The sequence below is a fragment of the Protopterus annectens genome, chromosome 6.part0 (genome assembly GCF_019279795.1).
Source record: "Protopterus annectens isolate FY-2018-M chromosome 6.part0, PAN1.0, whole genome shotgun sequence".
In the NCBI taxonomy this organism is placed as follows: domain Eukaryota; kingdom Metazoa; phylum Chordata; order Ceratodontiformes; family Protopteridae; genus Protopterus; species Protopterus annectens.
Window position 1 is genome coordinate 627137137 of NC_056737.1, and position 12129 is coordinate 627149265.

Here is a 12129-nt window from a genome sequence, read left to right on the forward strand (position 1 = left end):
AAGCCTTTTTGAAAGGAGTTTTTCTTCTCAGACCTCCTATAAGAAATCCTCCTTCTCCTTGGGACCTAAATTTAGTTCTTACTTCTTTGATTCTTCCCCCTTTCGAACCTGCAGCTTCCTGTTCTTTAAAATTGCTATCATGGAAAACTCTTTTCTGGTAGCTATTACTTCAGCTAGAAGAGTTTCGAACTTCATGCACTCAGCTGTCGACCTCCTTATCTGTTGTTCCATAAGGACAGGGTATCCTTACGAACCAACCCGTCCTTTTTGCCTAAGGTAGCCTCGACGTCAAATCTAAATCAAAGCATTGACCTCCTGTGTTTTTCCAGAATATTCCAATAGGTCTGAACAAAAATTACACTGGCTAGATGTTCATCGTCAGTTAAGGTACTATTTGGATAGAACAAAACAATTCAGAAAATCTGACCAACTGTTTGTCTCCTATGCAGAAGGCAGGAAGGGACTTTCAGTTTCAAAGGTATCATTATCTAGATGGCTAACATCTCTGATTTCCTTGTTTATGAAATTAGACACCAAAAGCTGCCTAACAAACCTAAGGCCCATTCCACCAGAGCTTTGGCTACTTCCATAGCCTTCCAAGACAGACTGCCTATTGACACCATTTGTGCAGCGGCTACTTGGGCTACTCCTCACACTTTCATTTCTCATTATAAGTTGGATTTAGCTTCTAGGCATAGAGCTAACTTTGGTTCCACTGTTCTCAGGAGTCTGTTCCGTTAGGCCACCCGGGACAAGGTGCTAGGGACGCGGTCCCATCCAGCAAGAATGAAGGCGAGATAGACAACTTAACATATAGAAGTTATGTTCTTACCATAACGTTCCATGTTAGTTGTCTTCTCGCCTTCTTCTTGCGTCCCACCCTCCTTCCCCCTGGCCTGGACAGACCTAGAGGAGTTGTGATTGTGACCTATCTTTCTACCACCTCTTTACTTAGGCATATGCTGCTTTGCATATTTCCTGAATCAGGATGTAGGTCACCCTTCTTTCTCCCTGTTGTTAGAGGTGGACTCTGTTTATAGTTATTCTGTTACTATTATAAGCTGGGGTTAGCTTACAAACGAGATCTGAGGTAACTCTCGCCTAGCATTGTGGGATATAAGGGGAGCCTCGAGCCGGTGGAACCAACTCTCGAGCTTTTAGAGTGGCCGAGTCGGAGCCGAGGTCGGCTCCGAACCCATCCAGCAAGAAGAAGGCGAGAAGAAGACAACTAACATGGAATGTTATGGTAAGAACATAACTTCTATTTTTCAAAAAGCTGTATTTGAATTTTTCGACTCGGGAGCATCTGTCTGATCATTTACAATTCAGTGGAGCCTCTGCTTGTTGGTTTATTGATATTCTGGCATGAATTATTTTGTGTTATGCTCTGATAATATGCATTTGTGTATTTGTATAATTAAATCTTAAAATACTTTTTTTGGAATATGCACGTGTATGTACACACACGCACACAGAGCAATGTATACATACATATAGACTTATATACCTTACACAAGGAAGTGTAGAACAGAAATTCTAAGCAGCATTACACTACTTGCGGCAGTAATATCAGGCCTCTGACTACAGTGCTTCCTGCACAAGTGGTTCTAGACCACAGATAGAGCCTGTTGCACATCACCACATGTAGTTTCAGTGTAAATGCCCTCTGTAAGCGTTACAAATAATCTGCATGGAAATGCACTGTATAGTAACAATATGAAACAAAAAATGACTCTGCCCTCCTTTTGTTTAGGTATACAACTTGTCACAAAATGTTCAAGAGGATGATCTTCAGCATTTGCAGGTGAGAATAACATTCCCATTCTCATGATGGCAAGATGACTTTCTTCACTGCATTACTTCCCACCATAGCTTAGATGGAGCAAAACAGCATTTTCCGAGTTCAGGGTCTCCATTTAGAAGAACAATTATGATTAATCACAAAGGATACTTGTGGCTAGACACAGTTAAAAATGTCAACTTATAGTGCAGAAATCATGTCACTCAAACCAGCTTGCAATGCAGAGCAAACTGTCAGTGCTGATTAATAGCAGTGTCTTCTAGATGAGATACAGAAATGGTCAAAAGTAGTACTAATTCCCACATGTAAGTCAGCATACCTGAAAATATCCGCAACACGTGCATCATCTTGCATCCAGTACAAGTAAGCCCTATATAATATTTCTCTAGTGGTAACTGCTCTTTATACTGTCATCTTTGAGCTTGGTCCAAGTGCTTTTTTTTTTTCAGTGTAGCCAGCCATGTACTGAACCATACATCCCACTACATCCATTATCTTATGTTACTGTGACAGTAAATTGCTGGAGGAAACAGGAGTTTAAGAAAACGTGGTGCTGAGAAACTGTATTGTTGAACTCATCCTGCCTAAATATCAGAACCATTATTCATGAAAACTGTTTGTAAAGCTTAGCTTTGTGAATCACTATGTGCCTAGCTAATGCCGAGCACTTAGGTGCTTCCTTCTGAATCTGTCCTAAATTTTTTAGGAATCCTAGCTCTCAAATCAACTTCTCTGAAAAGGTAATTCTAAATGGTACTTCCCATTACGCACATTGTTTACCTTTGTTCTTGTTCACTTGATGAGCATTGCTCACTTAGAATGCGTTATTGTTTACATAGAAAGTGTTATTCCCTTTAGATATTCACATGCTATGCTTATAAATGCCAATGCATACTTATTTTTGATCACAGGTAATCCGAGTTATACTTAAAGGGACAGTCCCTGAGATTTTTTGGTTTTGATTATGGTCTTTGTTTACATTTTCAGCTTGGCTGGCTTTCTGAGCAAGTCCCACCTTTGGCTGTGGGGGGTTGGAGGAGGGGTGCTTACAGGAAGTTTCAATGATCTTAGTCAAATTGCATCTCAAATTGCAGTTGTACTTAAAACAGCTCTAAGTCCTTTCTTAGTTTTACCTGTGCTTTTTATCCTCAGAAAAGAGTAGCCTTTCAGGAACGTTATGACCTCACTTGCTACTACCTTGCAGGAAAGTATATGTGCAGTGCAAAGTTAAAATGTTAGTAAACAGTTTTTGTTCATTTATTTCTGAATGCTAGCTAATTGCTGTGATGTTATGCATGACTGTCACTTGCTCTGTGGAATGCATCAGAATGATGCAAGTTTCAAACAGTACTAGAAGCAGACTTCTTTTTTTAAATGCTTTGTTTTTTGATCTCTGAATACTAGCTAGATGTAATTGTTTTCTGACCTACTGTAAAAAAATGTGTGAGACGCAAGCAGTAGATTCATTTTAAACAAAGAAGTCCAAAACTTACTGTCACAGTGGAGCTGCACAGTACAACAACCTGCGATAGTGTTACATACTAATTCTGAGATTGCTTTACCGTGGACTAAGGGGAATATATCAAGAGACTGGTATGATTTGGTATGTATTCACTACACTGTACTCTTTTGACTATACTGCTCACAGTTATGCTATGCAGAATAAATAAAGGGAATAAAGAGCTGCACAATTTTTATAAGGCAAATGCCTTAACCATTTAGGCCACCCTCACTTTTTGATGAGTTCATGAAAAATAAACACTTTGAGTCTTGTCTAACCACCCTCACCACAAGCACACACAAAATTGTAATAACCTTATTGTTTCCCAGTGATCGGGACAGAAAGCTTTGACAGGAACTGAATATTGTAAATTGTGTTCACCAGAGGGAATAAAAACAGGGCTGCATAAAGTAAATTGAAACCAGGATTAGGGTTGGTGATGACATAAGTGGGTAGTGACACCTGGGAGGTATCAGGACAAGTTTATTTTTCAGTCAGAATTTTAGACTTTGGGATTGTCCATTTAATATTCATAGCTCTATCTTTTTTTGACAAATTGTATGCATAATTTTGCAACCTCACTAAGTAGTTGACTTTTGTTGTTAATGAAGAGCGGTGCTGCATTTCAGCATTTTCCACCCCTTTTTATAGTTGCCATTTAGACACAGTCCAAGGAACTTCAGTAATTGTTATCAGAGATGAACAGTTGGCCAATCAGGAATTTTACTTATTTTACACTCTGGGGATTATAAAGATTGGAGTGGTAGTGGGTCCATTAGATTAGCAAGGAATGGAAAATAGACAGTCAGGGATTGCATATATATATATATATATATGTTTTGATTTTCTAGAATTGCAATAAATATGATGAAAATATGAACTACCAGTGTTATATGTAGTGCGTAAGAAATTAAGGTCCCCCCAGTAGACACATGCCCTTGTGTACTCAGTTTGACTCCAAAATGTCAAATATCTTATCTCATTATACTGCATCTGACCATGTTTTGTCTGAAGAGTCTTAAGTTGTACCATACAGTTATATAAATGGCATTTCTTAATTCTCATAGGTACACTGCAATTCAGAGTTCTCTTATGCTCTGCAAAAGTAAATAAATGCTGTCACACGTTATAAAATGTGTAAAACATGATGTTATATAATGAGGTGAATAAAATGGGAGATAAATGGTTTAAATCAGGAAAATGTACGAGGATCCGAGGCATCTGACTTAGACAGAAAAGAAAGTCTTGAAGGTAAAACTGAGTAGCCTGGAGAAAGAGAGAGAGATAATCAGAATTACTTTTGAGTTCCTCTGGGCATTATAGCCAAGAAAATTATCAGGAGAAGCGAGTTGTTTATTGTGAATCTATGAACTGAGTACTGTGAAATCATAAACTGTTTTGTTTGTGAAAGTCCAATGAAAGTGGATGGGAGATCGTAGGTTTACCCCGGGTATCACTTCTGTGTCACTGTTAGACAGAGGCACAGTATATTAACCTTGAAAAAGGGCATAGCAAAATTAATTTAAAATGGGTGGCGAAAGCCAAACACACTCTGGCTAGGCTTATAAATGCCCTAGGGCAGATAGCCTAGTATGAACCTATGAACCTATAAAAGGGGTTTGTGACTTCTGCTGAGGAAAGCTATTTTTTTTAATTTGTTTAAAGACTGCAATAAAAATAATGTTTTTTTACTCAAAGACCAGACCTCTCAACCATACCAAATTCCTCGATATTTATCAGTTTTGAGGGCAAAATATTGGGGTGCCATGAATTCCTGAGTGGCCACCTTAATTTCAGAATTTCTCTGTCTTTTGTTGTTGTGTTTTTTTTTTGCATTACCAGTTACCACTTAAAATTTTTGGTTGATGTCACCATGCGTCACCAATCTATAGGGATGTGTGTGATGACATCAGTTACTGGCAGCCTGTTGGACTGGGAGGGAATAGGGAATATAACAGCAATGGCAGGTGGAGGGTGGCATAATTTAAATTTTGCACTTTGCAGAGTCCTCCAGGTAAGAACTGCCCATATTGCATTATTTTATTTATCTGCTGGCCAGCCAGGATGCTGTGTGCAAGTTCATTTTTGATGTATAACTATGTGTGCCAGGCCAGCTAAGAAACTGTAAGATACCATGTGCACGTTTTGTATGCCAGGAACTGTATAACTGTGTGTGTGTGTCGGCCAAGATCTGTAAAACTGTGTGTGACTCCACCAGCCGGCCGAGTATTTCCATTTGCTGCTTTATGTATGCTGCAAGTTCGTTCTTTCCATTTGCTTTATGTATTATTCAGTTTATTGCAGTGTTCTTTTGCAGAACTGTGTATAAAACCATTGCTCGTCATTCTGTCTTTAGATTTAGGAGTTTAGGGTGCAGAACTGTGTATTAAACCATTGCTCGTATTCTCTTGAGGTTTAGGGGGCATGTGTTTAATGGCTTTATGCATTATCACACTGAGATACTGTGTGCAGGTTATTCAACCATTTTGTGTTTACATTTATGGCTTTGTTTTGCTGCCACTCTAATTCAGTTTATCTCTGCGTTCAAGTCCACACAAAGATAATGTTAGAACTGTGTACTGGGGGGGGGGGCATGTGTTTAATGGTTTTATAGTGAGTGAGTGTGTGTGTGTGTGTGTGTGTGTGTGTGTGTGTGTGTGTGTGTGTGTGTGTGTGTGTGTGTGTGTGTGTTTAATGGGTTTATACTGTGTGTGTTGTTTAATGACTTTATACTGTGTGTGCATTTAATGGCTTTATACTGTGTGTGTTTGTGCATGTGTTTAATGGCTTGTGTGTGTGTGTGTGTGTGTGTGTGTGTGTGTGTGTGTGTGTGTGTGTTTCAAATGCCCCAGTTAGGTATACCTGATAGTTAGGGTTACTCAGGCTCAAACCTGTACCTTAGGTACAAGAATCAAGAGCCTGACTTCTTTACCCATACCACCACTTCTCATTGAAGGAGTTATAGCTCTCATCTGTACAAATTTTCACAGAATGTCTGGAATGTTTGGCTAATACTTTTTGGTCTGTTCCTCTTAAAATTTGGACGGCGCAGTGGTAGTGTTGTTGTCTCACAGCAAGAGGTTCTCTGATTTATTTCTCGGCTGAAGTGCCTTCTGTGCAGAGTCTGCATGCCCTCCCTATGTTTGTGTGGGTTTTCTCCCACAATACAAAGACATGCATTGGAGCATTTCTCCCCAGGCCTCTGCTGAAAATTGGCTTTGTTCCAAGTCGGACTTCCCCGTAAATAAATGTTAAATAAAAGTAAAATAAAATGTATGGTTTTCTGGCAAATCAGTGAGAACTGAATTCACTAAATAATGATAGCCATTTAAGTTTGTTTTCCTGTCTTTCAGGAAACACATGGTAACACATTTTATTATAGCAACTTTCTAAGATTATACAAGCAATGTTTAAGATGTGTCCCTGGTTTTGGGCCTTTGTTCCCCCCAATATATTTTGGCTTTTTCCTGATTTCTTGTGCTGCACAATTTTCAGGGATAGAGAAGTTTAGTGCTGCTTATACAAGTCTACATGCATTGTCAGTAGCACAATAGGTGGTATACTTGCTTTTGCTGCAGAAGGCTGTGTGTTCTACTCCCACAGTATGTAGATGGATTGCTGACACTGTACTGGGTTGTACTTGGGGATGGATGCTGCAGTCCTTAGAATATCCTCATTTGGCGGAGATACCAAGTAACTATTAACCTATTATCAGTTTGCCATCTATTCCCTACTGAAATATTACTAGCTTATCATTTTTTTTTTTAATGTAACCTAGGCAATTTATTCTTCAAGGGCAACAGGCACTTTACTTATAGATGAAACAATGAAATATAAAATTGTTTGCTAGCAGCAACCTCTTCATTAGTTACAGATCTTTTTAATGTGGAATTATTTAGATGACTTTTACTTCTGCAGAGGCTGTGCATATTTACTGATACTGGTGGATTGTAGAAGTCTGAGTAGACTTTTATGATGGAAATGTTCTGAATTGGGCAGTTTTGTCATTATTGGTTAATGCATTTTGTTTCATTGCTTACTGGAAAAATGTTCAAAACAATAAATTTAAAACGTGCTCTAACAAGGAATATAATTTAACATAGTCAAGAAGGTGTATCAAAGAACACACGTATGTTTCGTGTGCAAGGCGCCTGTGATTTGAAAACAGCCCAAAGGTAATCTTTATTCACCACTGGCCAGATGCATTTTCTTTGGATGTGTGTTTCAATGGTGTCTCAATGAATGTGAGTTTCAAGGACAGGGAATTTTAATGCTAAGTCTATTTTCATTCTGAGATTGTATTGCTTTGTTTATCAGATGTTTATTAGTGCTTGTGCTATAAAATGTAAAATAAAATCCAAATAATCATTGTAGAAGTAAAGCAGTTTGCACATTACAGTATTTATGGTAACTGGGGTGAAATAACCAAGTAATGAGACATTGGAATAACTGCAGGAGGACTCTAGGGCCATATTTTGGTTGTCTGTTCTTCAGTTTCCCATTGGAGTGGGTGGAGTTACATAATTATGTATGCTTATTTTATGTTAATCAGCGTACAGATTTGTACCTATTTTTCATGAGCCTTTGTCCAGATTTTTGATGTTTCCAGGTTGAGAGGTATGATAAAGACACAAACGTACTTAGGAGCTTGTTGCATACATAACTTGTTTGAGTACTATATTGCTTGTGTTTTGCATATTTATTGACAGACTGCTCCACTGCTGTCTTTATTTCATCTTATTTAATTTAACTGCTTGTGTCATTAGCATCTCTTATGTTGCTACTTGTGAATTAGCTTTAACAATATATCTCTGAATGCTGGTCTGCTTTGTTCCATGCATGCATAAAGAATGTTATGTGTTTTTAGCTTTCAAAATGCCAATTTTTAATAAAGCAATAAATTAAAAAAAAGAAGAGTCTAGAGCATTTCTCCCTGGGCCTCCCCTGAAAATGGGCTCTGTTCAGGTTGGACTTTCCCAATAAACAAATGTTAAATAAAATAAATTTTCAGTTCGTTAGTTTTGCACTCTGAATGCCATTTGTGTCCCTTGTAGCTGCTGTCTGCACTCAAAGCTATGAAAATGTTCAGTAACAAATTTGTTTGGAGTATGAGGAATGTAGGGTTTCTTCTTAATGAGGTGGCTTACGCTGAGGGTAGAGGTTAAGGGGTTACAAATATCAGTACAGATAAGTCTTACACCTTCCAAATTCCAATAAGATTTATTATTATTCATCCTATTCGTTAAAATGTTTGTTTTTAAGTAAGTGAACTAAACACAAATTATTTTTTCATTGGTGATTGGCAGTTAGCGTATATTTTGTGTTGAGCATGCTGCATGAATGAGGTTTGTTGACATGTGTCTAATTCTGTGTTGTGCAGTTGAAGTCACTTTTTTCATGATTAACATGCTGACATTTTCTTGACAACCTGTTTGCCACTTGTAAATATGGTGGGGTGGGAGAACAAATATTTCTGAGCATAGCATCCCTGTGTTTGTGTTACTGAATGTTAACAACCTGTTTGCCACTTGCAAATATGGTGGGGTGGGAGAACATATATTTCTGAGCATAACATCCCTGTGTTTGTGTTACTGAATGTTAACCTGTTTGCCACTTGTAAATGTGGTGGGGTGGGAGAATATATATTTCTGAGCATAGCATTCCTGTGTTTGTGTTACTGAATGTTAACTTGCTGCAGGCTATGTAAGTGCTGCATGTTCAGACTGTGTAGTTGGGGTGGCAAAGCATTTCTTTATACCTGGATTATCCTTGCTTTTTCCAGACAGGTGATTCTAACTGTAAGAGTCTGATTTCAGGAGTTAAAAAAATTGCACCCCTGCAATTGTACGAGTATGTTTTATTTCTCATTTATGATACGTTTGTGCAAAAAACAAATTACAAGGACAGTTAAATTGTCTATTACTTATGCTGAGGTTCACAAGGATCCCCCATATGGTGTGTAATTTCTCAGAAGTGTGTATTTGTGTTGGTTTGTGCATGCACAAGTGCAACACATTCGTTTAGAAACTGAAGTAAGATTTATATAAATTTGATAAAATGTAAATATGACTTATTTGCCTACATACCAAAAAACAATAAATACTCTGAAGTTTCAGCCAAGTACAGGTAACGTCCTTAAAGTTGCAGCCACACAACAGTTTTACTGGACTTAGCAGGCAGGTTTATTGCTGAGCATTAGTGCAGTTAAAACAAACCATCAATAATGACTGTGTTAATACATTTCTATAAACCCTTCATGGTGATTGTTGCTGTACTAATTCAGGCCTCCAGTTTCAATTCTTATTCCTGCTGCTGTTTCTTAATAGCATAATTCCACTGCCATCATGTTCATCTGTATGTTCTCTTGTAAGTTAAGGAAGTAGATCCAAGTTTATTCAGTGATTCATTCATTTTCCAGACTGCTATAAAAACATATAAGCCATTGCCTGTTGAAAACTTCAGGGCTGGTAAACAAAACAAATCCATATTAAGGAGAAATGCAAGTGCAAAAGTAACAGTATGGGCTTTCTCTGAAGCAATATGTCACTAACCACTTATGATGATCATAATCCTTATGGTATTCCCATACCCACCCTCCCTATTCCTGTCTTGTTGTTTAAATTTGGAGGCTTTTGCAGTTGCCCACCCCCACTGTAGATTTGATCTGGGACACTCCCCCCAGTCCCATCTCTTTACCCCATTCTGCCTAATAGACTCCTTCTGCACTTGCTTTTAGTCATTTTTAATTTAATTGCATTTTTTAAACTGTTTGGTCTAACATTGCTACATACTCAAGTGTGCTAGCTTGCACTGCATTTCAATTGTTTTTACTGCTGTTTTAGCTACTTTTCTGTATATATATTAAAAAAATGACTTTTCTTGTAACTAGTGTAGTCCAGATTCAGATTTGCTGTATCCAGGGCTGTATGTAAGCTTCTGAGCCCCCCCCCCCAAGCTTTCTGTGTTGGAGGGAAGCCTTCTAGCTTATCAGTGGGAGTGGTAAGCACTAGGTAACCATTCTACCACATAAGGAGTGGTTCTGGCCCAGAAATTGTAGTTATTGGCCGTTTGGGCAGTTTTTCCATCTCTCTCAACTCTCTGATTTAAAAGCCCACATTTGCACTTGTTTCCCCCTTTTCCTGTAACTAGTTTAGTCCAGATACAGATTCTTAGTTTTAGCACTTGAATTTGCTTATTCGTGATCAGCACTTGTTCAGAACTTGTAAGCAATAAATAACCTACTAATTATTACAGCACTCTGTTTCCTCATTACCTAGAGGAAAACAGTTTTGGTATTTACTTTCCTCACTTGCTTAGAGAAAAACAGCTCTTGTACTCACTTTCCTCACTTATCTAGAGGAAAATATTTTTTTTATCCAGGCATGTCCAAGGGTCAGCTCCCAGTGTTCTCTCCTGTCTATCTGATGAATCTGGGCATCTTGGGGCAATGTAGAAATTGCCTCATGTACACAGACAACCTTTTCCTCCTACCACCCAACACTACAACCTGTGAGAGATGCACTTATCTAGCCAAACTGGAGGTAAATAAAGCTCTCTCCAGTCAAGACTGAACTTGACATTCAAGAGGAGAAGGTAAACACTTGCACCACACTACACTCATCACATAGTCTCACCAAATCTAAACCACCAAAATCCACACATAGAAACACAAAAACATTCGCGGATGCTCTCAATAATATTCTGCTCAAGCAACAGTGACCTCCAAAGCAGAAACGCAAGCAACCTCGACCCCCCCCCAACACAACCCAAATGACAGATAGCCCACAGCCTCAGTGTGCCACTCAACCACAGCCAATAAGGCAAAACAACGTACCCAACACACTAGTCATAGGTGACTCTATAGTCAGGCACACTGATTTTCCACTCACCAGACTAAACAAGGAGAAGGTTACTATCAGCTGCCTGTCGGGTGCCAGGATCCGCCACATAACCCATGCACTCAGGTCGCTCCACAACAAGTACAAATATGACTCTGTCATTGTTCATGTTGGTGTGAACGACCTGAGAATTACCTCCCTGGACTACATGAAAAGAGACATGGAAGAGCTCTACGATCTTGTAGCCCAGGCAGGTATGACCCTAGCCCTGAGTAGCATTCTGCCATCACCCAGAATGATGCTGCAGTACAAGGACAAAACGATTGACTTAAACAATTGGCTAAGCTTCTGCTGCCATTCTAAAGGGATCCAGTATCTGTCTGCCTGGGATGACATGGTCAACAGACCATGATGCTTTGCCAGAGATGGCCTGCACCTGTCACCCCTGGGATTCCGGATACTGGCTAAGGTTCTTGCTGCCCTTATAGCCTTTTTTAGGCAAGGTTCAAATGACAGATTCACCACCGTAACAGGAACGGGCAAGCAAAAACTGAGAGTGATGCTACTCAATGCTAGAAGTCTAAATGTCAAAATGCACTCACTCGAGGCACTCCTTAAAATGGAGAACATCGATATCTGTGCAGTGACTGAGACCTGGTTCAAGGCTGCAGAGAGCACCCCTGCACTACCAGGCTAACTCATACCACTCTTTTCGGCCATGTAACCTGGACCAAAACACCAAAGGCGGAGGTGTGTCCATATTCATTAAGGATATCCACACCTCCAGGCTAGTTGCCCAGCATAATGCAGCTGAGGGTATCCAAGTACAACTAACTCTGGGCAAAACTGCAATCCAAATTGTGGCTTGCTACAGATCCCCCACCATGCCCCAGGATTCCCACTCCTCTTTTCTTGATGTGCTGGAAAATATTAGGGTTCAACCAAACACCCTAATAATGGGCGATTTCAACTACCCCACCATTAACTGG

The 12129-nt window shown here is 39.2% G+C and overlaps 1 protein-coding gene across 2 annotated transcripts in view; it reads left to right on the top strand.

Annotated features, from left to right (window-relative positions):
- Positions 1-12129, top strand: part of ATL1 (atlastin GTPase 1) — a 903853-nt gene that overhangs the window by 374525 nt on the left and 517199 nt on the right. For both annotated transcript variants that reach the window (XM_044074302.1, XM_044074301.1), the window contains exon 5: positions 1754-1804. In XM_044074302.1, the coding sequence (XP_043930237.1) occupies positions 1754-1804 (51 nt within the window). The remainder of the gene's footprint in view (positions 1-1753; positions 1805-12129) is intronic.